Source organism: Homalodisca vitripennis, chromosome 2 (assembly GCF_021130785.1).
Source record: "Homalodisca vitripennis isolate AUS2020 chromosome 2, UT_GWSS_2.1, whole genome shotgun sequence".
NCBI classification, from domain to species: Eukaryota; Metazoa; Arthropoda; class Insecta; order Hemiptera; family Cicadellidae; genus Homalodisca; species Homalodisca vitripennis.
This window is the reverse complement of record NC_060208.1, coordinates 35805935-35832052: the sequence shown is the minus strand read 5'-3', so window position 1 is coordinate 35832052 and position 26118 is coordinate 35805935. Positions and strand designations below refer to the sequence as shown.

General features: G+C 35.0%; 2 protein-coding genes across 2 annotated transcripts in view; one reads left to right on the top strand and one right to left on the bottom strand.

The window, feature by feature from the left end:
• Nucleotides 1-14128, top strand: part of LOC124353803 (COP9 signalosome complex subunit 1) — a 33865-nt gene extending 19737 nt beyond the window's left edge. The window contains exons 6-11 of the mRNA XM_046803801.1: nt 1379-1608; nt 3822-3927; nt 7133-7221; nt 10186-10315; nt 11863-11997; nt 13917-14128. Coding sequence (XP_046659757.1) covers nt 1379-1608; nt 3822-3927; nt 7133-7221; nt 10186-10315; nt 11863-11997; nt 13917-13994 — 768 coding nt within the window. The 3' untranslated portion in view covers nt 13995-14128. The remainder of the gene's footprint in view (nt 1-1378; nt 1609-3821; nt 3928-7132; nt 7222-10185; nt 10316-11862; nt 11998-13916) is intronic.
• A 2729-nt stretch (nt 14129-16857) lies between these two features.
• The window catches only part of LOC124353802 (cytochrome b-c1 complex subunit 2, mitochondrial), a 30661-nt gene continuing 21400 nt past the window's right edge, over nt 16858-26118 (bottom strand). Inside the window, exons 8-9 of the mRNA XM_046803800.1 lie at nt 20139-20360; nt 16858-17134 (exon numbers count right to left, since the gene is read on the bottom strand). Coding sequence (XP_046659756.1) covers nt 17045-17134; nt 20139-20360 — 312 coding nt within the window. The 3' untranslated portion in view covers nt 16858-17044. The remainder of the gene's footprint in view (nt 17135-20138; nt 20361-26118) is intronic.

The window sequence follows — 26118 nt, the reverse complement described above, 5'->3', positions numbered from 1 at the left end:
TTTTCAATATGCTTTAAAAATAAAGTTTAGAATCCAAAGATACATTAGAATGCTATATCATTCACCATTCCCATGGTTCCTTCCATATAAAAAGTTTCATAATTTTAAAATAAAACTGTTAGCCTTTTTTTAGTTTATCTGTTTGCTACTTATCATGAATCAAGATCTTAAACTGTTCACAATTGGTGTCAAAAATAAATGTAAGAGAATATTATAAATCTGTACAAAGTTGTATGTCAATATTATATGGAAAGTCTGCAACAATAATGAGAAAATAAATTGGTCTCTATATAGAACTTTGAGGACAGCCGTTATGGTTTATGCGATTTTAAAAGTTATAGACAGTGCTACGAATTTCATAATTCCCATTTTGTCTGACAACAGCAGTCTTTCCATTATGCTGTGCACAGAGGTAAAACTTGTCTCATTTGAAACTAATAATATGCTTCTGCTTTATTGAATACCAATGAATTTAACATTGTATGTGGAAGAAAAATTAATACGGACTTATTAAAACTTATTTAGCCGTCCAACGTGTAGTTTACTACTCACTGTAAACAATTATAGTTCTGTTAAAAAGTCATTTAACAATGGTTAAATTATGCATTATCTAATATTGAGTTGGGGGGAGGGGGGTCACAGACCAAAGTTGAAGGGTCAAAGCATGTATACTTTGCTTTGTTTCAAAGTATTTCACTGTAGGTATCTATATCAATACATTTCAGTATGTTAACAATAGAGCTATTAGCTTGGTGGAAGTGGAAGAAGTTTAGGGATGTAACGGTTATTAAGGAAAATGGCAAAATTATTAGTAACAAAACTGTAGTTAGTTAATAACTGAAAAATGCTGAGTAAAACAACCATGACTGGTCCACATAAAAGTCCTTTTTCGTCTCATAAACACACTAACTCATTCCTTTTGAATTGGAGTGCACAATCGAAAGAGGCTGATTTTCAATATTAAAATCTTACATACTTGCTTACTCTTGGTACTCTTAATTTCCATCTATCTCACAGTATTAAAACATTGCTGACTGGGAAGACATTTTCTTCAAACGAGGATAAAACTATAGGAACAAATACCAAATTTTGGATCTTTTCTAACAATTAGTGCTTGATATAGAGTAATAGTCAATTTTCTTATGTTTGCACTTAATAATTAGTAAAAGGTGGAATTCCTGGCAGAGTCCTGTATACCCATTTGATGAGAAAAATTACTAATGTAGGCAGTAAATATGTATAAAATGATGTAGTATTTCAATCTTATTTATAAAGTAAAATTTAACATTTTTGTATTTTTCATAACCAGATGGAAAGTAGTTGTAGAACTTAAAAATGTAACCAAAGGAAGAGACTCCACTTATTGTCACTTGTACAGGGCAAGGACAGTAACCAAGCGATCTTGACGAGGCTCAAGTGTGCGGCCGGATTGGCAGAACTGGCTACCAGCAAGTACAAGACAGCGGCTAAGCACTTTCTACAGGCGAACTTAGACCACTGCGACTTTCCCGAGCTGTTGTCATGTAGTAATGTAGCCATGTACGGTGGCCTGTGTGCGCTGGCCACCTTCGACCGCCAGGAGCTGCAGAAACATGTCATCTTCAGCAGGTAATCGGGTCATTATAAACATCAGTTGTTGAACAAAATGTTTCCGAACTTCTGACAAAGCAAGAAACATCTGTCTTGGTGTGTTACTGTTCTACATGAAACATATTAAACTTTCATATCACTCAATACATTTGTTTGTTACATACAGTTTGTTATTTGTATTTTGTTTGTTGATATAAATTAAGTATTTGCAGTGTTTAGTTTTTCTGTCTATCTAATAGAAATCTGCTTAAAAGATAACAGTCATCCTTGTGTGAATTTATTTTTGAAAATTATATTCTTATGTATTGTCAAAGATTATGATCACAAGATTTCAAAACCAACATCCATTTCCTTCAAAGTGTAGAAATGTAGGGTTATCTATTTAGTAAAATACAGCTTTATGTTATGATAGCTTATAATTCCTAAATTTTTCGGTCCAATTTGATGTGATGGTTGTGCTGTAGACTGTCTCTGTTAAGAGTGTTATGTTGATGATTGTATACAATATAAGGGCTGTTAATTATCCAACCTTTTTTTTTTTTTTTTTTTTTTTTTTTTTTTTTTTTTTAATATAAATCAAGCAGACTTGCATGAGCCAACATTGAATCTGTATGCGCATGTCTTTATGTCTGCCTATAGCATCATTAACTGACTAGCAGCATTTTAATGAGCAGTTGGAGCTGCATTTGTTGGAGCAGACCTTGCAAATGTTGCCAAAAACTGGATAACAGCCAAGTGGAAACTGTTCAGAAGTAGATGATGTTATGAGTATGGCACAGATTAAGAGAAAGTAGTTTCAAGATGGCCATACATTAGTGGAGAGCCACCCATGCTCCAGTCGGCTACTAACATGCCGAAATGACCAGGTCATTGCCAAAGTGAACTGTGATATGGGACCATTGTGTGACTATCTGAGAAGTTCGGAAGAGGTGGATATCCGTGCTTTACCTTGCAAAAAAAATTTAAAAAAAAGTTTATACAATGAATAACAAACTTATGAGAGCAATATACGTGTTATGATACATCCAATGACAGTAAAATTAATTGGTGATGATAATATTTTAATAACCTTGACCTATTATATAAATAGTTCTTTAAATTAGGGTGTGTTCCTTGATAAATTTAAGATTTCTTAGGTGGTTCCTATTTTAAGAAAAGGTGAAAGGAAGAAGGTAGTCAGGTACAGACCAATCTCTGTAGTCTCGTGTGGTGCAGTCGGAAGTCTTGAATCCTTAGTTATTGAGAGCTATGAAGAAGACTGTATGTCTCAAGCAAGGTTTTTTACTGTGTTGACCAGGACATACTATTGAAAAAACTGGAATATTATGGTTTTATTGACAGCAAATTTAAGCTTTTGGAATCTTATTTAACCAATTGGCAGCAAAAAGTCTTTTAAAATAACTCAATGTCAAACACTGCCAGAGTTAAGTACGGTGTTCATTTTTGGTCAAACACAACCTTGCACCACTTCACCAGCCTCTGTGCAGTCCTGACATACCTCCCTACGACTTTTGAATGTTCCCAAGACCGAGAGTGTTAATAGCAATAGTTTTTCAACAGTAGATCACCAGTAGAGAAACTGAAGAGTGATTCCAAGCTGACTTGACTGGTATTAAGGTATTGCTCAACAAATGTTGAAAGAGAATTTTATAAGAAACTATTAGTCAAGAAAAGTTTAAATTGCTTAAAAACAAAGTGGTGCTAGCTGTTTTATTCACTTACAATCAAATAAGAAGCTTGAAAATACCCTTATAGAAGCAATTACTTAACTTAATTCATACCACTCTGTGTAATCTTCTGTAATTTTCATTTGGTTGCAAGCACAAAGTCCTCTTCAAATCCTTTTGTCTTCTCTGTTTTAACATCCTCAGCCAGTCCTCTCCTCTTCTCTGCACACATTCAATCATCCTCTTTACTTGATTATCCCTAGGACATTCCTCTTAATCTAGTTTTTTCTGTATCTTGGATATCTTTAATGGCATGCAACCTGTGTTCTTCCATTTTCTTCATACTTTCAGACCACTTCAGGAACAATCTCTCGATTCTTTCCAACTCAGGTTTTTCCACAACTATTTTCCTTTCACCAACAGTACTCTTTATTCCTGTTAATTCAAAACTGCTACTTAAAAAGCTATTTTTCCAAGTTCTTTTAAGGATAGCACTAGACAAATATAAAAATAAACATAAATGAGTGAATTTTATTTCTTAAATGTTTATTTTGTCTGTTCCAGTTCATTTAAGTTATTCCTGGAATTAGAACCACAGCTTCGTGACATCATTTTCAAGTTCTACGAATCAAAGTATGCATCATGTCTCAAATTGTTAGATGAAATCAAGGTGAGTCTAATTTTATGTTATGTATTACATTAAAACTTTGATTGCTAAACTATAAGTAAGTATTTTGTTAACACATAAAGAAATCAATTAATGATTACTATTATTGTAAGTTAACAGTTTTAACATTGTATTTGTACCAAGGAGAACCTATGTATAAAGTTTCAAGTCTATAAGACTTTTAATCAAAAACTATCCACAGACGGACAGACAGATTAACTGCTCTTTGACCTTTTGACCCTAATCAATGGGGTTCTTTCTTAGATCAAGAGGAACCTATGTAATAAGTTTCAAGTCTCTAGGAACTTTCTACGAGGGTCTTCCAGAAAGTAAAGAACGATTGCGCATCACGGGCGGCGCAGTTCCCCCACCACCGCGGTAGATAGCTTGTTCGTTAGCCACACCTTCTGCCTCAGTGTGAGCTGAGTAGCGGTACCGTGAGGTCACGTTTGCGTCTCCTGTGAAAGTTTAAAATGGCGGCGTTAATTGAAAATCCCGCCAAGTGTGAACTGCGTAGTGTGATACGGTTTCTGAATGCACAGAATGTTCGACCTATTGAAATTTATAGGCAAATTAAGGCAGTTTACGGTGACAATGCGATGAACGAGTCATCAGTGAGAAAATGGTGCATTCAATTTAAGGAAGGTCGAACTAATGTGCACGACGAGGAACGAAGTGGAAGGCCGTCACTCGTTACTGACGAGTTGGCAGCGAAAGTTGATGGAAAAATTCAACAAAACCGTCGTTTCACTTTGAGTGGTCTAGTGGAATTTTTTCCACAAATTTCAAGGTCGCTTTTGCACGAAATAGTGACTGAACGTCTTGGTTATCAGAAAATGTGTGCTCGTTGGGTGCCTAAGATTCTTACTGATGTCCACAAGACTAAACGGATGGGAGCAGCTCTTGAGTTTTTGACTCAGTATGACGAAGAAGGTGATGCGTTTCTTGACCGCATCGTAACGGGTGACGAAACTTGGGTTTCCTATCGAACCCCGGAAACAAAGCTCCAGTCAATGGAATGGCATCACTCGAATTCACCAACAAAAAACAGGAAAGAAAAACCAAATTTGAACACCAGGAAATTGATGGCAACAGTTTTTTGGGACCGAAAAGGCCTAATCCATGTGGAGTTCATGCCGAGAGGCGAAACAATCAACTCAGAGGCCTACATCGAGACCTTGCATCGGCTTCGCCGCGCTATTCAGAACAAACGACGCGGAATGCTGTCGTCGAAAGTGGTGCTGATCCACGACAATGCTCGGCCTCATTGCAGTGCACGAACCAAAGCAGAACTCAATTCTTTCAAATGGCAAATCTTCGGACACCCTCCGTATAGTCCAGATCTGGCTCCGAGTTGTTTCCAAAGTTGAAAGTGTTTTTAGGCGGAAAAAACTTTTTGGGTGACGAAGACCTCAAAGAAGGAGTAAAAACGTGGCTTCATTCCTTGGCGGCAGAACAGTATAACGTCGGTATAGAAAAACTGGTGCCACGCTACAACAAGTGCCTTGACAGTTCCGGCGATTTTGTAGAAAAATAGAGTAAGTTTATAAGTATTTATAAATAAATTTTCATGCTCTTATCTTTTGTTTTTATTGACTTATAACAAAACGTTCTTTACTTTCTGGAAGACCCTCGTATCTGTTCAAGTCACTGGACACATAGATGGACGACACGTTATTAAGCTCTTGTTGGGTCCTTAGTACTATAATCATAAATAATAAAGAACATTTTTTAGGTAGATCATGTAATCAGGGAAAATTTTTACCCTTGGGTCTTATGTCTGACCAATTAGATATAGTCTGTAAAAATATTACACATTGTTCTATTTTTTATTTCAAAAAGCTGGATAATTCTAACAAGAAAATAGTGAAAAAATTCAAACTGTTAATAATTTCAACTAAAAGGAGTTGGAAAATTTATAAACAGAAATTTAATACTTGAATCCAGAAATTAAATACTGCATATTTATTTTATATATACTTATAGTAAGATCTTAGTTATAAATACATTTTATCTGTGCTCATAGGAACAATAAAAAAGAGGCATACAAAATAAATTAAGATCATAAAATTGCAAATTTTGTATTCCAAAGATAAACCAAATTTAATTTTTTTCTATTATATTTTTATTTAAACATGTTTTTACATTTTACAAGTTATAGTCTACTTCCCTCCTCCCTACAAAATTAAATAAAAATCATTTCATTGTTTGTTTTTTAAGTTATGAATTATTTGACTGAACACTACACAAACACAAAGAGAATGCTTGGCACTGATAGAAGTGACCTGTCATAAATGCTTATCACTGACAGCATCACCTCCTCAAAAATGCATGCAACTCAAAGGGTTAAAACCTTCTGCAATGAAACATCTTGAAAATGATGAGAAACCAGTGGGAACACAGATGCTAGCTTAAGTGGTCAGTTACAATCTTATGCTTATTAGTTCTCTAAAGTTATGGAAATGTCATGATTCGTCAGTTCTCTTTAATTTTCTCATACCAAGTTATTCACTACAGAAGATCTCCCACTTTATGTTTCATTAAGGATATTTCAAAGGTGGATCCACTACTGATTTTCGGGAGGGACACAGCTTGATTTTAGTTACCGATCTTTACTAACAGATGGTTTTGCATGAAGCTACAAAAATTAATTGTTTGTAAATATATTTAATCATACTCAAAGTTTAGTTCAGTAAAGTAAGTTAATTTTGTTTTTTATCGTTACATTATTAGTATTATTAAGTATGCCCTGTAAAAACATCTTGTTTTCAAAATCTTGGAGGGAGCCATGGTATTTCTCCTGGATCCGTCAATTGCTGTCTAACTCACCATTTGAATTGGAAAGCCTAACTCAGTTTTGCACAAAAAAATAAGAAACAGATAAAATCTCAATCTGCAAGATCATCCATATTTTAAACATTTCAGATGATCACCACAAACACGAGACTAATCAACCGTAATGGTGTCAGTGTGGAGCTGATGAACTAAAGAAACAAGTATGCATGCTCATAGTGTTACAAGTAGCACAGTGGCGACATTAGGAGGGATATGGTATTTACTTTCCGGATGCGTCTCGTGCTTTAAATTATACAATACAAAATGCTAGAAATTGGTCTTCTACCAAAGAGGTCTAGTATTGAGATAGCCACTATGCACTCCAATGATCTTAAATTGAGGAATGAAACTTAAACTGCTTGAAATGTTCCAGGACAACCTTTACTTGGACATGTATCTGGCACCACATGTTAACACACTGTACACCCAGATTAGAAACAGAGCACTCATACAGTACTTCAGGTGAGTGGTTGTGAGCGATGCTGTTGAAATGTAGTTGAAATCTGATCTGTATGTGGTGTTTTAATTAACAGTCTGTCTTTAGGAATAGGGATTTAATGTTCTACTGAATGGTTAATGATTGATAAGTTGTGTTTGTTTTGTTTTGTTTGCTACTCGTATTCAAAATTGACATTAGAATGTTTTAAATATCTTCTGATCTAAAGTTTACCTGTTTCATTTTCAAGGGTTTTTTTTTATTTCCACTTTGGTAAGTAAGCCACAAATATGTGGCAAGTGCTTTTTATAAATAGCTCTTTACCTTTAAGACAAATTAATGGAAATCAACTAAAATGTAGAGTACTTACTTTGATATAATTATAATATTTGTATTAATTTAATATTATAAACTTTTAAATAATGTTGGTAATAATATATTTCCCATACAGTTTTTGTTCATTTGCGTAATCAATTATAATTGCAAATAATTTATACAAAGTCTGTCCAAAAAAAGTATCCGACCGCCGACCAGTAGGTGGCCGCAGCGTAACCGACCGGCTCGAACCGGTTATTGGAGGGGAGGGGCGGGCCTACTCCTTCCCATATTAGGCATTGAATACGATCCGGTCACTCAGTGAGTCACAGCACTCTGTTCCATACAGTACTGCCATGTGTGTATGTCGCATTTCAATATGACTGAACGTGTTGAGCAGCGCATTTGCATTAAATTTTGCCAAAAACTTGGCCATTCAGCATCAGAGACGATTACTATGATACATAAAGTTTATGGTGACGTGTCTATGGGCGATACTTAAATAAAAGAGTGGTTTAGGCGGTTTAAAAATGGCCACATATCAGTGGACAGTGATGACCAATCTGGCAGGCCTTCAACGGCCAGAAATGCTGGAAATGTTGAACGTATTCGTGCAGCAATTAATGAAAACCGTCGATTGACTGTCCGAGAACTGGAAGAAGATTTAGGAATACCAAAATCGTCAGTTCGTAACATTTTACACGAAGATTTAAAAATGAACCGTGTTTCGGCAAAATTTGTTCCTCGGCTGCTGACAGAAGACCAAAAGAACTGTCGACTTGAAATCGCACAGGACAATCTGGATTTGATAAAAAGTGACCCAGGGCTATTTAAAAAAGTTATTACTGGTGATGAGTCATGGATTTATGGCAACGACCCTGAAACAAAGGCTCAATCTTCACAGTGGAAAACTCGTGAAGAACAACGGCCGATAAAAGCAAGACAAAGTCGAAGCAATGTCAAGACAATGCTGACAGTTTTTTTTACCAGGATGGCGTTGTTCATCACGAATATACTCCAAGAGGCCAGACAGTGAATAAGGAGTATTATCTTGAGGTCCTAAGGCGGCTACGAGATGTAGTGCGAAGGAAACGTGAACACATTCCTCAAATCTTATTCAGCGTTTTTTTGGTCAAACATGACATCAACCAACTACGACAGCCTCCCTACAGTCCTGACATAGCTCCTTGTGACTTCTGGCTATTTCCGAAATTTAAAAATTCCTTTGAAAGGAAAAAGATTTGACGATGTTGAACAAATAAAACAAAATGCGACAAAGGACCTGTTAGCCATTCCGCAAAATGAATTTAAGGAGTGTTTCCGGAAGTGGGAGGAGGGTTGGAATAAGGCAGTGGCTTGTGGAGGGTAGTACTTTGAAGGGGACCAGATTGCCGTTGACGCAGAGTAACGTCAGTTCATGCCAGATGTCAAGGTCGGATACTTTTTGGACACACCTCGTATATTCTGAAAAAGTCACCTTTAGACCCCAATAATTCTTTGTAGATTTAATGGGCACACATGTTACATTGTTATGTTGTAAATTCTATCTGTTACAGTAGTAAGAAAAGTTCTTAACCCTTTCAGGGCCAGGAGCAAATATGAGATGTTGCAAAATTTTTTCACATCTCATATCCCCTTGTGACTAGTCAAAAGTGCAAGTTTTCACAAAAATTAGACAATAACCTAAAAGTTGCACCAAATTACTTGTGTGTGTAGATATATACTATCAACAAAAAAAAAAAATATATATATATATATATATATATATAGATGTAGTTTTAAGTAATTTAAAACTAAAAAAAAATGTTTTAATAGATTACATAAAACATTTTTTTTAATTATTTTTTTTGCAAATAACTAAAAACGTAAAAATAATTTTACCATGGGAAGCCATTTTATTATATTATACATTTAGAAAGGAACATCCATACAAAATTTTGTGTTATTTCTCTCATAAGTAAATTGTTTATGACACATTTTGTCTAGGATAATGCAAGATCGTCATTTAACCGTCGGTCAATTTTATTCCCATGAGATCGCAAATTGTTAGTCATTGTAACAACTACACACAATAGCTAAGCACGTAACAACTAAAACTACTAATATTTACAACCACAAAGTAAAATAATGAAGAAGAATCCAGCATACAATAATACGATTACACTGAAGCATAAAGAATAAACAACGAAAGATCGAGCACTGACTGGCAGCAGTCAGCTGATAATGTCACGTGACAATAAATTACAAAATAAAAATGCATAGACCTCCAAAATAAAAATGATATTCATATTAATTATCTACAAATATACCAGGGAATAAAAAAAACATAAAACTTTAATCATTTAACGTCGTATTTATTTAGGAAAACGATGAATATCAAGGAGGCAATATATTGCCGCCTGGCGCTTTTTGCATGTCACCGACAGCAATATTTTGCCATCTGGCATTTTTCAGACACGATCAATGGCGGCAATATATTGCCTCCTGGCCCGGAAAGGGTTAAAATAATTTTATGCATCAGTTATTGACCAAACTAAAAAAGTCTGTTTTAAGATTGAATGAAGTAAAAACTAGAAAATGATTCAAAATCAATATGTAGAGGAAAAGAAAAAATTTAACTTCAATATTGTTTTTATAAATATTCAAATTTTTATGAGTACTATATATATGTTTAGTCCATACCTGTCGGCGGACATGCGGAAGATGGCAGAAGCTCTCAACACCTCAGTGTCTGCTCTTGAGGACGAGTTGATGCAACTTATACTGGATGGTCAGATACAGGCACGCATTGATTCACACAACAAGGTAATTGGTTCGTAACTACTACTAAAGAAGTGATATCAAATACATTGTTACTCTTTAATTACATGCAATATTTTTTTAGTGTTCTTATCAGAAATCCTTCATACATGATACTATAAATGCCTACATATTTATCTATGCTTACATGTACTCTAAACCTATACTGTAATCTGTATCTTACACAGTACTCCGTAAGCTTACACATCACTTCTATACTTATGATGTGCTTTATGTACCATCGTAAGTACAATAATTGCCCTGCAGTTTATACACTGTAAGTACATGTTCTTTTTGTACTAATATGTCAAGAGTACGGTTCAGTCTCTATAATCCGTCTAGAGTACGGTCAGTCTCTATAATCCGGCACTTAGTGCGCATATATGTGTGACAAGCTGTTTGTTTTCATGTCTCTGCATGTCAGTTAGATTACGCAACAACTTAGTCACTCACATTCTCCTGTCACCATTGACTGCACAAATACAGTATCTGTGAGTGATGTAGGCATGTGTGAATAGTGCATACAAAACAAATTTAAGAAACAAGAGACAAGTGCGATGCCAGGAATAAGGAAATGTGACTTTGACAATAGATAAAGAAGGAAATTTTGAAACGCTTAGAAAAAGGTGAAAAGTTATCTCATTTGTCCAATGAGTACAATGTTTACCGTGCAACAATAACATGATATAAAACAGAAAAAGGACAAATTGAGTTGTTCTTTATGAGTAGTGAGTCATCAGACAATGTGAGAAAAACTTTGAAATCAGTTGAGTTTCTACATTTAGAAGATGCATTTTATGGTTGGTTCATGCAAGAAAGAAGCAGGCATGTGCCTATTTCAGGTGAAATCCTTATGGAAAAGGTTAAATTCCTTTTATCACAAAACTATGAAGAAAGATGATTTTCATGCAATTGACGGTTAGCTTGACAGTTAAAATTAAAATTGCATTATGGGATTAGATTGTTAACTGTAACCGGTTAAAAACTTCAATGTGATGTAGAATCATCGAATGACTGCACCTTTAGCTATGCATTAACCTAACCAGAGGTATTTTTCATTACAAAAGTACTTTTAAAGTAAACAGGACCAAATCATGTTCAGAGAATCAAACAAGGTTCTGAATTCTGAAGTGAAACAGTTGAAGATACTGTGTATGTGTTTTTCAGTTCTTGTATATGTATATGGCATGTTATCCCATTGTTATCTATATGTTTGCTAATAGAAGTTGCAGTTTGTTCAGTACAGTTGGAGGAATTCCACCACAATCAGCACTGTCACAAAACAGACTGATTGTAGTGAGTGTGATGAGTTATTTGGGTCAATACGATTCCTGAAAGGAGGGTTTTACCCATGAGTCACAAGAAATATTTTCGGGACGCAGCACATAATGCTACCTCGCCACCCCTCCCGCCTATCACCACACACTCAAGGTCACGTGCACAGTTAAAGTCCTCGAACTGTACATTGTGGAATGTAGTTTTTTTTACAAGACGATTTCAGTAATTGATTAGAAATTGTATATTTACGAAAGGTAAACATGTTTGTTGGGCAGATCCTCTATGCCAAGGACATGGATCAGCGCAGCACAACGTTTGAGAAGTCACTGGCTGTCGGCCGAGAATACCAAAGACAGACAAGGATGCTCATCCTGCGAGCCGCCATGCTCAGACACCAGATACATGTCAAGGTGAGCTAAATCAGGAATTTTACTAGTCATATCAGATGCAGGCAATTATTAAACATGAAGCAGTGACATTCAATAATAAGAAAACCTCAAAAATATTATTTTATGAAGAACACCCAGACTATGAACTGATATTAAAATATATTTCTTTAACTTTTAGGCACATACCATTCTGTTTTAAACATGGCTTTTGTTTTTAAATTGGCTTTGATTTATAAATATATTCCATTATAAAAGCTTAGTACATTATGAAAACATAAGACACAGTTCTTAGAACACTGAATGTAAATTTGTCTACTTCCTCCTAGCGTGCAAATACCATAAAAAATCAATTTTATTTGAATAAAGATTTTTGAAATTATTATAGGACAAACAAATATTAAATCTGAATGTTTTAAAGATTTTTATATTTTTTCAAATTAAAATGCATGGCAATACGAAATATGGAATTAGCCAATTAAAGAATTTTTTTGAAGCAATCATCTGACATAGATAAAATCAGTATTTCAAAGAAATAAAACTCTTATTATTCACATAAAAGTGTAAACAATATGCAAACATATCATTTAACATGCAACACAACACAGGTACGAAGCTTAAACGCTGGTCTCAAGAGTTGCACTGGCACTCTTCCCATACGGAAAATCACATAAAATGCACCAACATACAGTCCAAAATGGCAGTCTATAGCTACAAAAAACAGTTTTCGGACTGATATCTAGAAGCCAAGAACAATGAATTAATTGGAGCTGTTGTATGACGTTCACCTGAACATTCTACAGGGATGCTACAGGTCAGGGAAATCAGGGAAACAAAACAGGACTGGAAATCAGGGAAAAGTCAGGGAACCCAGTCTCAAGTCAGGGAATTTCGACGTTGGTCAGGGAAAAATATAAAATCCCTTTACACAAATAAACTTACTGCCGCCGCGCCGAGTCCAAGCCTGCAGACGACGCAGCGCATATTTTACTTCTGTGTTGTAAAAGATCATTTAAGTCAATCTTTATGTACTTATTAAACTGTGTTCACTTTATTTTTTGCTTTTTTTATATTTGCCACCCTGTTAGCCTCAACACCGCTTTTTTCCACCCATTAATTGCCAAAAACCCTGGGGATTGCGTTGAAAAAAGTCAGGGAAAAATGAAAAATTTGGTCTGGAAATCAGGGAAAAGTCAGGGAATTTCATTATTGTACTCCTGTAGCAACCCTGTTCTAGTGCATTCAATCACCTGTGTTTCACAAACTTATTCAGAAACTAAATTCAGGACAAAAACGTAAATTACGAGATTTCCTGTCATACGCGTTTTGAGCCAATTTAACCATATGAGATTTTACGTAATATGCATGTGAAGGGTTAGCATTAAATTTTCTTCATTGCAAGGTAGAAACATGTGAAAGGTAGTTTGTAGTAGAACAGTACTTAGTAGTCAACGGACGCCACAAGTGGTTCAACTGACTACTATGGAAACTGGGAGGATAAGAACAATGGTCTGGGCATGCAAAGAAAGGAGCATTGGTGCTCTGTAGAACAAAGTATGGTTTAGGTAAAATAAATCAGAAATTATTATCATATATTTTTTCGGGTTCACACCGTGTAAAAACACTCTGACACTTTTGCACTTTTCACATACGTGATGCCGTAACACTCAATGGTTAATAGGATGGTTGTATGTATTATGCCTTGGGATATGCTGTTAGCCATGTCAATTCTACTACTGTACAACATTTTTTTAAATTGTGCTTATCTTGGCAATGATTCACTAGGGATTGAAAATGTACTAGATATTCCAAATGAATAGATTGTGAATCACTGTCCAAACAAATAGAACATGTTTACTCTGCAGTCACCCATCCAGTTAATAATTTATCTGTTTGTGAAGAGTCTATAAATGCCCACTCTTATGGTTTAAATAATGTTCCAGAGTCCCCTGAGAGAAAACAGTCAAGGAGGAGAGATGTCCGTCGCCCCTGGCAACAGCAGTCTGGCTCCTCGTTCGTGAGTCCTGCCTGCCGTCTAGACCGTGTCCAATGAATTTTAATTGGACATATCCACTGATAAACCTCTGTAATTTATGTCTTTGCCTCGATTACTCCTATGTTAAGTGATTTATTGAAAATACACTATAATGTATAACAAGGTGGTTATTTATAAAACCAAATTACCAGGTGTTTTTATTAGGTAGGTTTTGTATTCTAAATCAGCCTATTTAAATGTACATAAGATAGTGTTTATTTAAATTAATTACTTCCTGTAGAATTGACAATAGACAAATATTTATTGTACAATACATTATCACAATGTAATAAAAAACTGGTACATGGTCATTAATTATAACTACATAACTAAAGCTTATTCTAAAACATTACTTTTCATACATATTTTATTGATATAAAAACGTTATAAAACAACAAAATTTATAAAGTCTAAGGTTTGAACCCATTTTATAATTTTTTTTGACAAAGCATTTCTTTTAATAGTAAATTTAGATACAGGAAGTTTTTTTATACGACTGTGGAATATTATTATACAATTTCAATCTTAGATAAAGAGGACTATTTTCAATTTGGTTTTGTTTATGTACTGGATATTGAAACAAATTAAAATTTCTTGTGTGATATATATGATTCAATTTTTATTTTTCAAATTGATCAGAATTCTTAAGCACTAATTTAAGCCTTAAAAATATATATACATATATATGGCAAAGTGAGGGTATTAAATTTTTTAAATAACGGTTTACATGTTGAATTGCAATGACCTATTGTTCTAATAATTGATTTTTTTACATAAAGAGTTTTTGCACATCTGCACAATTACACCACAAAGTAATTCCATAACTCAGCGTTGAGTATACATGGGCATAATACACAGCTATACCAACTCCCAAAGATGTTATTCTAACTAGTATACTCAAAGCATACCTGGCTGAATTAAGTATGTTATTAAATATATTGATATGGTCAGAACAATTAAATTTAGTGTAGAGATGTATGCCTAAATGCAATTAGATAATTGTGATAATAATCTAGATAATTGTAATTAACACAGGAATTGTCCTACTGCCAGTGTTTCTCTGAAATGAATTTTTTTCTTTTATCCCACTCTTCCTATAAATGTTTTAAATATACAGTCTTTCAAAAAGAACGTCACAACTTTTAAAATTCACATAAATTTGTTCAAAGAAAGGTTCAGTGCTGCGTTTAGTGTTGTTTTAAAGGAAAACATAAAGATTTTTACCTTAAACTTAAGATGTTTTATGTGAATTCTGCTAGTTAACTTGCAGATATCCTGTAGATAGTTGATTTCTTCCTAAACTCACATTAGCATTGCAGGTGTATCCATTGACCTGGTCATTGAGAAATTTCCGGCTGTCAGTCAGTGTGGTGGTGCGCCATCTTGGATGAAGTAAACATTTCGTTCTCGGTCATCCACATCGATCTGTGGTATCAAAACATTTTTGCAACATATCCATGTACACTATCCCATTGATAGTTCTCTCTTGGAAAGAAAGGGCTGTACAATTTATTCTTGCACAACACAAAAAACACATTCGGCTTAGGGCTATCACGAGCATGTTGCAATGTTTTATGTGGATTTCCATTGGCCCAAATCCTACAGTTATGTGTGTTAACCTTGCCACTTAAGTGAAAAGTAGATGTCAGAAAATATTTTGTTGTCCAAGAAATGTTCATCATCCAATCGGTTTAACATATTCACACATAGGTTCTTTCGGGTAATCTTAACAGTGTCTAGTCTCTTGTAAAAACAACAACTGTATGGCTTCAAATCCAAATGTTTACTCAACAACGCCAAACCATCTTTGTGGGTCTTGCAGGGCATGATATGCACGCTGGGTCGATTTCGAAGGGCTGTTGACAAAACTTTCTCACTTGCTTAACGACTTCATCAGATGTGCTTGGACAATCTGATAATTTCTTATGTTTTTCTGAGCACCCGTTTATGTAAAAAATTTATGCCATTCACAAATTATAGGCCTACTAGGAGGATCTTTAGCATACTTGGTACAAAAATTACACTGAGCTGTTGTCGCCAGTTGATTCTTCAAACCAACATACACATCTAGCATGCTCCAGTCCAGTAAAGGCAGCCATCTTTAATATAACTGCTTATAGCGCTTGTTGTAGGGTGATTCTGCACTAGAGAACTAAGCGAGTCAAATCTTAATGTTTTTCTCATTAAAACAACACTAAAACTAGCACTGTACCTTTTTTGAGTCAATTTATATGAATTTTCAAAGTTGTAAAGTCCTTTTTGAAACACCCTTTGTATTATTTTCATAAATCAATTAATTCTGCTCATGAACAGTTCAATATTACAGCAGACCTTACAAAAATACTCCGATGGAGACTGATGCATCTGAATCTACCTTCTATACTAGGCGTCTACGACCGTTACCAGTTTCAAGTGGATTGAAAATTTTACAGTTCCTCATCCAAAACCTCATCAACTGTTACCAAAAACTATTATATGTACATTGTTGGAGCAGCTCTTCCTTATTGGATGACTATATTGGTAGCCACAACACCAATTGTACCATAGTTTTAAATATTAAAATTACTGTTAAATTTGTGTGGTTTGATTACGATAATAAATAATGCACATTTGATTTCATTTATCTGGATTACAGACAACATATAAATCAAGCAGACAGTATTAACATATCCACAAGCTAGTGGTCACCACCTCATATGTCATCAGGTTATTTTCGTGTGGGGGTTACAATAATAGTACTCCTTAATACTGTTTGTATAATAAGGTTCCATTTTGAGAAGTTGGAAAAGGATTTGAAGGCACTGCTCAAAAACATTTATAAAGGAACTAATTTTAAAATAACACAGAAGTCTCTTTTAACTTTATTTATTACCAGCAATATCCTTAAATTATTTATACAGCACAGATATCTTATACAACTTCCTTTTAAAAGGGAAGTACAGGGAACAATACAAATTTGTATAAATAAAATTGTGAATGCATGAACAAGAGAAGATGGTGGGGGTTATTGATCTACTACATTCTCATCAATCCTATTTACTTTGCAACTTGGTCCAGATAAGGAGTGTACCTCAGGTTTCCATAAGCAGCCATGGACTTCTTGCCTGATGCAACTTTTCTAGCAGCCTGCAAAATGAAATTAAATATTTCAAACATTGACAGTACAGATAAATGTAACAAAGTTCATGAATAAAATAATACATTTAACAAAACAATGATTATTTTGAAATTTAATTTTGTATTATAAGATTACATCTAAGGGAAATTTAATAATTTAGATACGATTAAATAACACTAATGTCAAGACAAAATGAACCTAGAATCTATGCTCTCATCTTGACTTAACTGAGAAACAACTGTATCTAGTTAGAATTCACTTATAAGTGTATTTATAAGATGGACAACCAACCATAAAATACGGTAGTATGCGGTAGACACCATGTAAGATGTCATGTCTGAACTGAACACATTTTGCACAGTCAGTATGACCGTTATTCTGTGAGTGAACTTTTACTCATGCTGAGCCTCCTGACCGTGGAAAGTCACTTGACAACTGAATTGATGTCTAGTGGTCTGAAAGTCTGCTGCTAGCCTCAACTGTTATTGCAAGCCTTGGCTTCAACTGCAATTTGAGTTTTCCTGCTAAATGCATTATAATAGCGTATGCTGCTGACAATCTGCTGCCAGCCTTGACTGCTACTGCAAGCCTTGACTGCTACTGCAAGCCTTTGGCTTCAACGGCCATTCTAGATTTCCTGCTGAGTGCAGCATATGCTGCTAGAGATCAGAATCTCTCGAGTCAGTAGACCAGACATGGAGTCTAAACAAAGAAATCTATAACCCAATTCCCATTATAATTATCATCTTATATCCGAGGTCAAGGAACCTACAGAGCTGTGCGATTCCTTTCGCCAGTGCACTGTAGCACTATTGTGTCTCGGCTATTTCTTCTTTGGACACAATTATAGCCCACATCTACCTCGCCAATCCCCTTAAGTTTCCAGGTCAATGACCTTCTCCCAATGAATGAAACAATGCCAATTAGCTGATCTTGTTGGACATTAGATTAAACTGGAAATATTACAATTAGACAACACACAGAATAACCAAGAATCACTCCCAAATGTATAATGCTATTGGTGTCATTACTCATAATTGACAGGAGCATAACTTTTGCTCACTTAGAAATTTGTTTTGAATGTGGATTATTACACTAGTACAAGTAGCTGTGCTGCTGGCACAAGAAATCTCTCATCAAAATGAATGAAACAAAATACTGGTTATAGATACAAATTAGTCAATGATACTCAAATTTTTGTACAGATATTTTGAGCTAGAGTAATGTAAATGTGCTGCACAATACAATCATTGAAGTTAAATTATTTTTCTGCTTGATTTAATTAGAAATGCAAGCAGTACAAAACGAATTTATAGTTGATGGTTCTCTGAGATAAGTGTAATGTGTAGAATTGATGTAACTAAAAATTGACCTAATCATAGTTATATAACATTATTTTCATGTTTATTTGATTTTTTTAATAGGAAATCAATCACAATATAAAAAATTATGTAAAAAAAAACTTGAAAAATAAATATGCAACATATAACCTAGGTAAGTCGTATTATGGAATGGCAAGTGCACAAGTGGTAAACTTATCAAGATAAATGTCTAATCACATAATTAAAGTATATCTAGTTATGTAAATTATTTTATTTTATCATCTGTAATTAAATTTTTTGAGAGGTCTACATTTCATATACACTTTTGAGTTATATTTTTGAACTAATCTACCTTATATAATAGTTTTCATCATGTTGTTACCAAATGTAAGTCTTCAAAAATTCCAAAAGTATCAATCCAGCCTGCCAGTGCTATAAACATGCTTTATTAAAGCAAAGAGAAAACTATAGTACAAAGCAAGCCAAAGTGTAGGGTGTGTAGGGGAGAGTGGCCTGTGAAAGTAGTTGATTCCCCCACTCCACTACATCTATTTTCACTAGGTACACTCAACCACAGTACAGCAAACTACACTGCATGAGCTATCAAACTATCATGCCTATTAGTGGGGAATGGTGAGTGGTGTACATGCACAAACGAGGTGCCCAGAAACAAAAGAAATGGCAATATGACACAATGAGGTTAGGATTGTTATGCATAATGCTAGTCTTAAATGATCTCATCAGCAAGGATAAACAAATGTAAAGGGTCTATTTTACCAGGTGAAATTAGGATTAAGAAGTGGAATAAATGTATTTATGCACTGACTACAAACAGTATTGGCATGCCGCATCAAACTGCTCACTGTTTATACTCAACTTACCTTTGTGTAGGATTGCATACACTGGTTTATTAATTTATTTTTTGTCTGTAAATGCTTGAAATTAAAAACAATGACGGGGGCAAGCAAGGTTTCAGGGAGGCATGGATGAAGTCTGAGTCATAATCTAAATAATAGTGCAGACATATCTGAGTCATTGTATAGGCTGAACCAGACAGTATGAATATCTGTGCTGTCTGAGTCTATGACACTAACTTCACAGTTACTTGCATCATCGGTGCACCAACATAGACAAAAACACTATCTCTTCATTGTTACTGTCTAGGCAACAACTTTCTAACTTTCAATAAACTCATTAACACTTCCCAATTCAGTGATTTTCCTCTTAAACAGCATCTAGTATGTCATGCAACAGATACTATAAAATACATTACTAGTTACTAATATTATATACAGCTCAGGACATTACTTAACATCAGAACTGGCCATTTCCTGACAAGGTACCTCTTAAACTATACACTACTTAAGGTGATTTCTAACCATAACCAATGGCCAGGCGTGTTGCCTGTAACCACAGGATTATTCATTGGTCAGCCTGTTCTATTGGCTCTATTGAGTGTTATCCATTAAAAACCGGTGCTAGTACACTGGATTGAGGAATCTAAAATCTTATGAGGATAGGACCCTTAAACTTTAGTAAATTATCTGGAGAGAATAGTTATTGGACAAATCAGTCTTAAAGTATAACTTAAATTCAACAACGACATTCACAACTTTTCATCTCAAATCTTAACTCAACTTATCCACTTGCTCATAATTCGTATCAATTTAATCTAACCAAAGCAACTTACGTCCTGCACGTGAGCTGTGGTGATGGAGTCAACAGCTGCTGCTATCTGTGGAGCTCCCAGTACAGTACCCAATAGCAGAGCTTGGGCCCCGATGTCCTCCACGACACCCTCTCCACTCTCATAGTTTTGCAGCAGTGTCGCCTTCACCAACGCCTTGCCCCTCGCCACATCAGCGTCACTCACTGAACCACTCTGCAGCAGCTTCACTGCCGCCTCAACCGCCTGTCAGACAACATCACTCATTCTGTCAACTCTCATTTTAATGGAGAATCTCGTCAAGAATTCATCTAAATTTTACTTATAATTCTCTGATGATGAATTAAATTAATGGAAAACCTAGAAAAGGCACACATTGACAAAATAGAAAACCTTTTACAGCTTAATACGGATATTGAGGGTCAACTCACTAAAGAGAAGAAACTTTACTTAGAAGCACAAACTATTTATGAGGAAAATGACTCAAAACTCGGTCTACTCATTGATGGTTATGTTAAGAAGATAGCGGAACTAGAAAAACTGTTTCAATGCTTAAAAGGAAAACTGAAAACCAAGTCTCAAAAACAACATTTTGAAACACACTACGACTCCAACTTCCTCCTCTAGTCAAGATAATCATGAAACTAGAGACAGCTCAATTTTTTTCAAAGTTTAAAATATCTGACATAAAAACAAAACTTGAACGAATGGAGATAGCTATTAATACTTTGACCTCAAGATCCAGTCTAACATTTAGTTGAAAAACTAGAAAACACCCTGACATTACCGATGACAGAGACAATCCAAGCCTTGACTTCAGGAACCAGCCAAACCTGCAAACAAAAAACTGCAAACCACTCTGACAGATTGCAACCTATCCCTGACTTCAGGAACCAGCCAAACCTGCAAACAAAAAACTGCAAACCACTTTGACAGATTGCAACCCACCCCCCCGACTTCAGGAACCAGCCAAACCTGCAAACAAAAACTGCAAACCACTTTGACAGATTGCAACCTACCCCCGACTTCAGGAACCAGCCAAACCTGCAAACAAAAACTGCAAACCACTTTGACAGATTGCAACCTACCCCGACTTCAGGAACGAGCCAAACCTGCAAACAAAAACTGCAAACCACTTTGACAGATTGCAACCTACCCCCGACCTCAGGAACCAGCCAAACCTGCAAACAAAAACTGCAAACCACTTTGACAGATTGCAAACCTACCCCCGACCTCAGGAACCAGTAAAAACAAAAAGTACATACACCCCGGAAAACCAGAGGTAAAAAGGTAAACATGTTTAGTGTCTCCCTTCAAGTGGCCAAAGCTGCAGATAAAGCAAATTCACTGAAGCTCCAAGTGAATGGAAAACCTTATGGAAAGATGAATTTTGAGCAATTCTCCTCCACTTAATTCAATATCAAAAAGAAGCAATGAAACCTATGAGGACTTCTTCATAAAATACATTGCCTTCCTATAAGGAGCATATGAAAAAACATTATGGGTATGCTTGTAATAGTGGTGATCTGTCATGCACTAACAATGAATCTGCCTTAGCTTCTACGAATTTCTCTAGCACGTCCAGCAATTTTTTAGAAACAAGCCAACCTCACAACGCACCTGTTTAAGTAACACAAAAACAGAGAAGCTCATAGTTTTTCATCAGAACATAGACAGAGTAAGCAATAAAATCGAAAGACTGAACACCAACTACATACTAAACCTGCTGACATAGTGGTCCTAACTGAGCACGGACTAAAACAGCATGTCATCAATCATGTGAGGCTCAGTAATTATGACTTTGTGTGTGCATATGGCAGAACAGAGCATATCAAGGGAGGAGTTGTTATATATAGACACAAGAAGCTAGCCAACAAAACCACCACTCTCAACCTGGAAAAAATACAGTATAGAAATGGTATGTGAGGTAACTGGAACTAAAATAAAAATTAGTAATAAAAAGGACATACATATATTAGGCTATTACAAACCACCGAATGCAAATCTTGAGACTGCACTCCAAGTGATAGACGACACCTTAACTGAAGTCAAAAGACACAACTCTTACATCATAATCACTGGAGACATCAACATAGATAACCTTACCCAGAAACCGAGAACAAGGTGCACTAGATGAACTGCTGGCTTCACATGACCTAAAGAGACTTGCCCTGCCACCAACGAGAGTCACAGCCACCTCTAACTCCTCTATTGACTTTATATGCACTGACCTCCCCACCCAGGTAAACTAAATGTCGAAATCTGTAACACTGGCTTATCAGATCATACTGGCCAATATTGCACAGCTGACTTTCCTAAAATATTTGAAAATATAACATTCTCAACATACAGAAACACATGCGTGAGGAACCTAAATTACCTAAAATCTATCCTAGCCACAGAAACCCTGGGAGAATGTGACGCAATCGAACAACATTGATGACGCTTACCAATAACTTCCTTAATACCTTTACAAGGGCATTAGATCTTGCCTGCCCACTCAAAACCAAGAAACAAAGCCACTCTAGAAAGAACACAGTCTATGATGAAGAAACCTTAAGATTAACGAAAGGAATTTATCAATGCGCAGGATAAGTTTAATGTCACAGGAAGAACTGAAGATAAATCTGAGGCAAACCAGAAGAAGAAGGCCTATGATCTGAAACTCAGGCGACTTAGGAAGGAAGCTAATGCAGACCACATATATCACGCTAATAACAAAACAAAAGCAGTCTGGGAACTCATAAATAGAGAAAGAGCTGCTAAGAACCAATCAACATCAGACTTGAATCATTTATCAATCGACGGAATAAAAGAAACGGACCCCAAAGAAAATCGCTGACCACTTAACACCTTCTTTGTAAATATAGCAGAAAACACGCTAAAGCAACACCAAATATCGAATGACAACTTACTGTATAGTCCATGCTACAATATAGATACCACAATGACAGAAATGACCCCAACCACAGCCAAAGAAATTAAACAAACAATCCGTTCATTGAAAAGTAAAACCTCCTCGGGTTTTGGACGAGATTTCATCAAAAATCATAAAATTTTGCGAAGCTGAACTTCTGAAACCAATCCTTCACATCACTAACATATCCTTTTATACAGAGCATATTTCCAAAAAACTTAAAACAGGCCAAAGTATACCCTAAATAAAACAAGGAAACAAAGATGAAGCAACAAACTACCGTCCCATTTCACTACTACCAACTGTATCAAAAATAATAGAGAAGATCACTCTTTCTAGACTACTCACTCACCTACAAGACAATAACCTCCTATCCAATAATCAACATGGCTTCAGAAAAGAAAGATCTACATCAACTGCAATAATAGACCTTGTTGAATATATTACAGACAACCTGGAAGAGGGCAACACCATCACTAGTATCTTTTTAGACTTGAGCAAAGCTTTCGACTGTCTTGGCCATAAGCTCATCCTAGCCAAACTACAAACTCTTGGCGTCCAACAGTCAGCCTTAAAATGGTTTGAGAGTTATTTGAACGAAAGATACCAAGTTGTAGAGGTTAAACAGAGAAGAATGGAGAGACCTGTACTGTTAAATCTGAAAAAACTACCTATGACTCGAGGGGTTCCCCAAGGCTCCGTCTTAGGACCAGTGTTATATATTTTATTCACCAATGACCTGCCAATATTCTTGGAAAACTACACAAATTCCATCATGTACGCAGACGATACCGTACTACTCTCAGCCCAGAAGGATGTTGAACAGCTAGAAATAAACTCCTACATCTCATTCAATATGGCCCAACAATATTGCAAATACAATGATCTGGTCTTAAAACAGCTTGAAAACTAAACAACTCACTCTAGGAACTAATAAAAACTATGTGTCCGAAATCCCTGGTATTCAAGAAACAGAGGACATGAAATTATTTAGGAATAACACTAAATAATACATTGACATGGACAAATCACATGACAACTTATGCCTGAAGCTAAATTCATCACTCTATGCTTTGCGAAGGACCCATGCAACAAGCACTCTTGAATCTACCAAAATAGCGTACTAATGCCCTATTTGAAAGTCATCTCAGGTATGGGATAGCAGCATGGGGGGGCACAACTCAATTTAACCTACTAAAAGTCCTCAAAATTCAGAAGAAAGCAATCCGGTTAATGGGGAAGCTAGGACCTAGAGAAAGCTGCAGAGCTACTTTTAAAGAATTGAATATACTGACAGTGACTTCTCTATATATTCTGGAAACGATATTGTACTGCTTATTAAAAGACTTTCCTCGAAATAGTAATCTTCATGAACATAACACAAGACATGGTCAAGACTTTCCACTACCTCTTCACAGAACAGCTGTATTTGAGAAAAAAACCAAACCTATGCTGGGAAAAAACTTTTTAATGCTCTGCCAGAAGAAATTAAGAAAATAGGAAACAATCACATTAACATGAAGACTGCAATAAAGAACTGGCTCTTGCAAAGAACCATCTACACAGTGGAGGAATTTTACTTATGGAGACTGACAACTTGACAGAGACAAACATGAACTTTTATATTTTTATAACTATGTAAACTTTTTGTTAATTGACGCTACTTGTAATCTTAAAGATTATCAATAAAGAATTTCTGATTTCTGATTTCTAATCATTGATCATAAATGAACATTAATCCTCCCACAACAATACTTAGGGCCACACTGATTCTCATCAAACCATAAAAACCATTTTCACCATTAAAGTTGTCATGTTAGGGATAAAAATCAGATTACATTTTTTATGTAAACACTTTTGTAATCTTTTTCTGGTATTTGGCTAAGTAATACATTATTATCTTAAAACAAGTACTAATAAAACAGTATGATTTTGTAGTTTATTGAATTTAGTTAATTTTAGTTGAATAAATATTTTAATACTAGGAAACAAAACATACGCAGTAGTTATGGACATAGTGAAATTGAATATAAATGTTTAACAATATACAAACAGTTTCTCTTAAGGAATACTAAAAAAACAATTCTAATCTGGATAGTTCGATCCAGACATTTTCAAATACAATCAAACTACTTAGTATAGTGGAATTTTTTTCTTCAACCCTAGAACTGGCACAGCATTTTATCCCTTGCACAGAGGTAAACAAAAAATCGACTGCAAAATCAGTTAATAAGCAAATTATAAAGTGTTGCATATCATTTTACTATTTTACTCAGAATAAAATCCAGTATATTGCAAGAGAAAAATAAATTGGGTTTATCTTTACATTTGTAAATTTATGGTACTCCAAAGTTGGAAATTTTGTTTCCTAAAATTGTTTCCCCAAACCATTTTTTAGAAACAATTTTTTTTATTTTCTGCAGTCCAAAGATATCACTAAACACCTTTCAATACAAAAATCCAAAATATCCAAGTTGTTATGCTGACCAAGAATAAATGTCTACTTATAATATAGTAGAACACGAAAAACAAGGTAAAACTAAACAGAACAGAATCCAGCTGACTCGAACAGCAATAGCTGTTAAGATTAAATAGCGCATCAGACGTGTTTAGTTTTTATTGGCCAGTAAAATATAAAGCAACATGTTATGTACAAAAGTTATTATGTTAAAAGAAAGCACGGAGTTTGCTGATTACAATTATAGAAATTTTATTATGATTTAGATGAAGATTGTTCAAAATTAGCACAATATTATGTTTAATGTGTCTAAAATTACGACTCTGCCAGTTCCAAGTTTAAGAAACATGATCAGATTGGTAAGTGTATTTAAATTTCATAGATTAAATAGATTTGTATTGTTTAACTTCATTTGTTTATTAACAATGGTGTAATTGTTATAGTCTGGTTGTACATAACCACAAAAATAAAAATAATTACTAATTAAATGTTTTATTTATTTTATTAATAAAGTAAACAAAATCAGCTGTATTTTGTCAACTACTGATTGTATGTAGTTGTGGTATTGGCTTTGCCACAGATCAGTGATCCTTATACATGTATCTATTGAATACAAAAAACCAAGTATC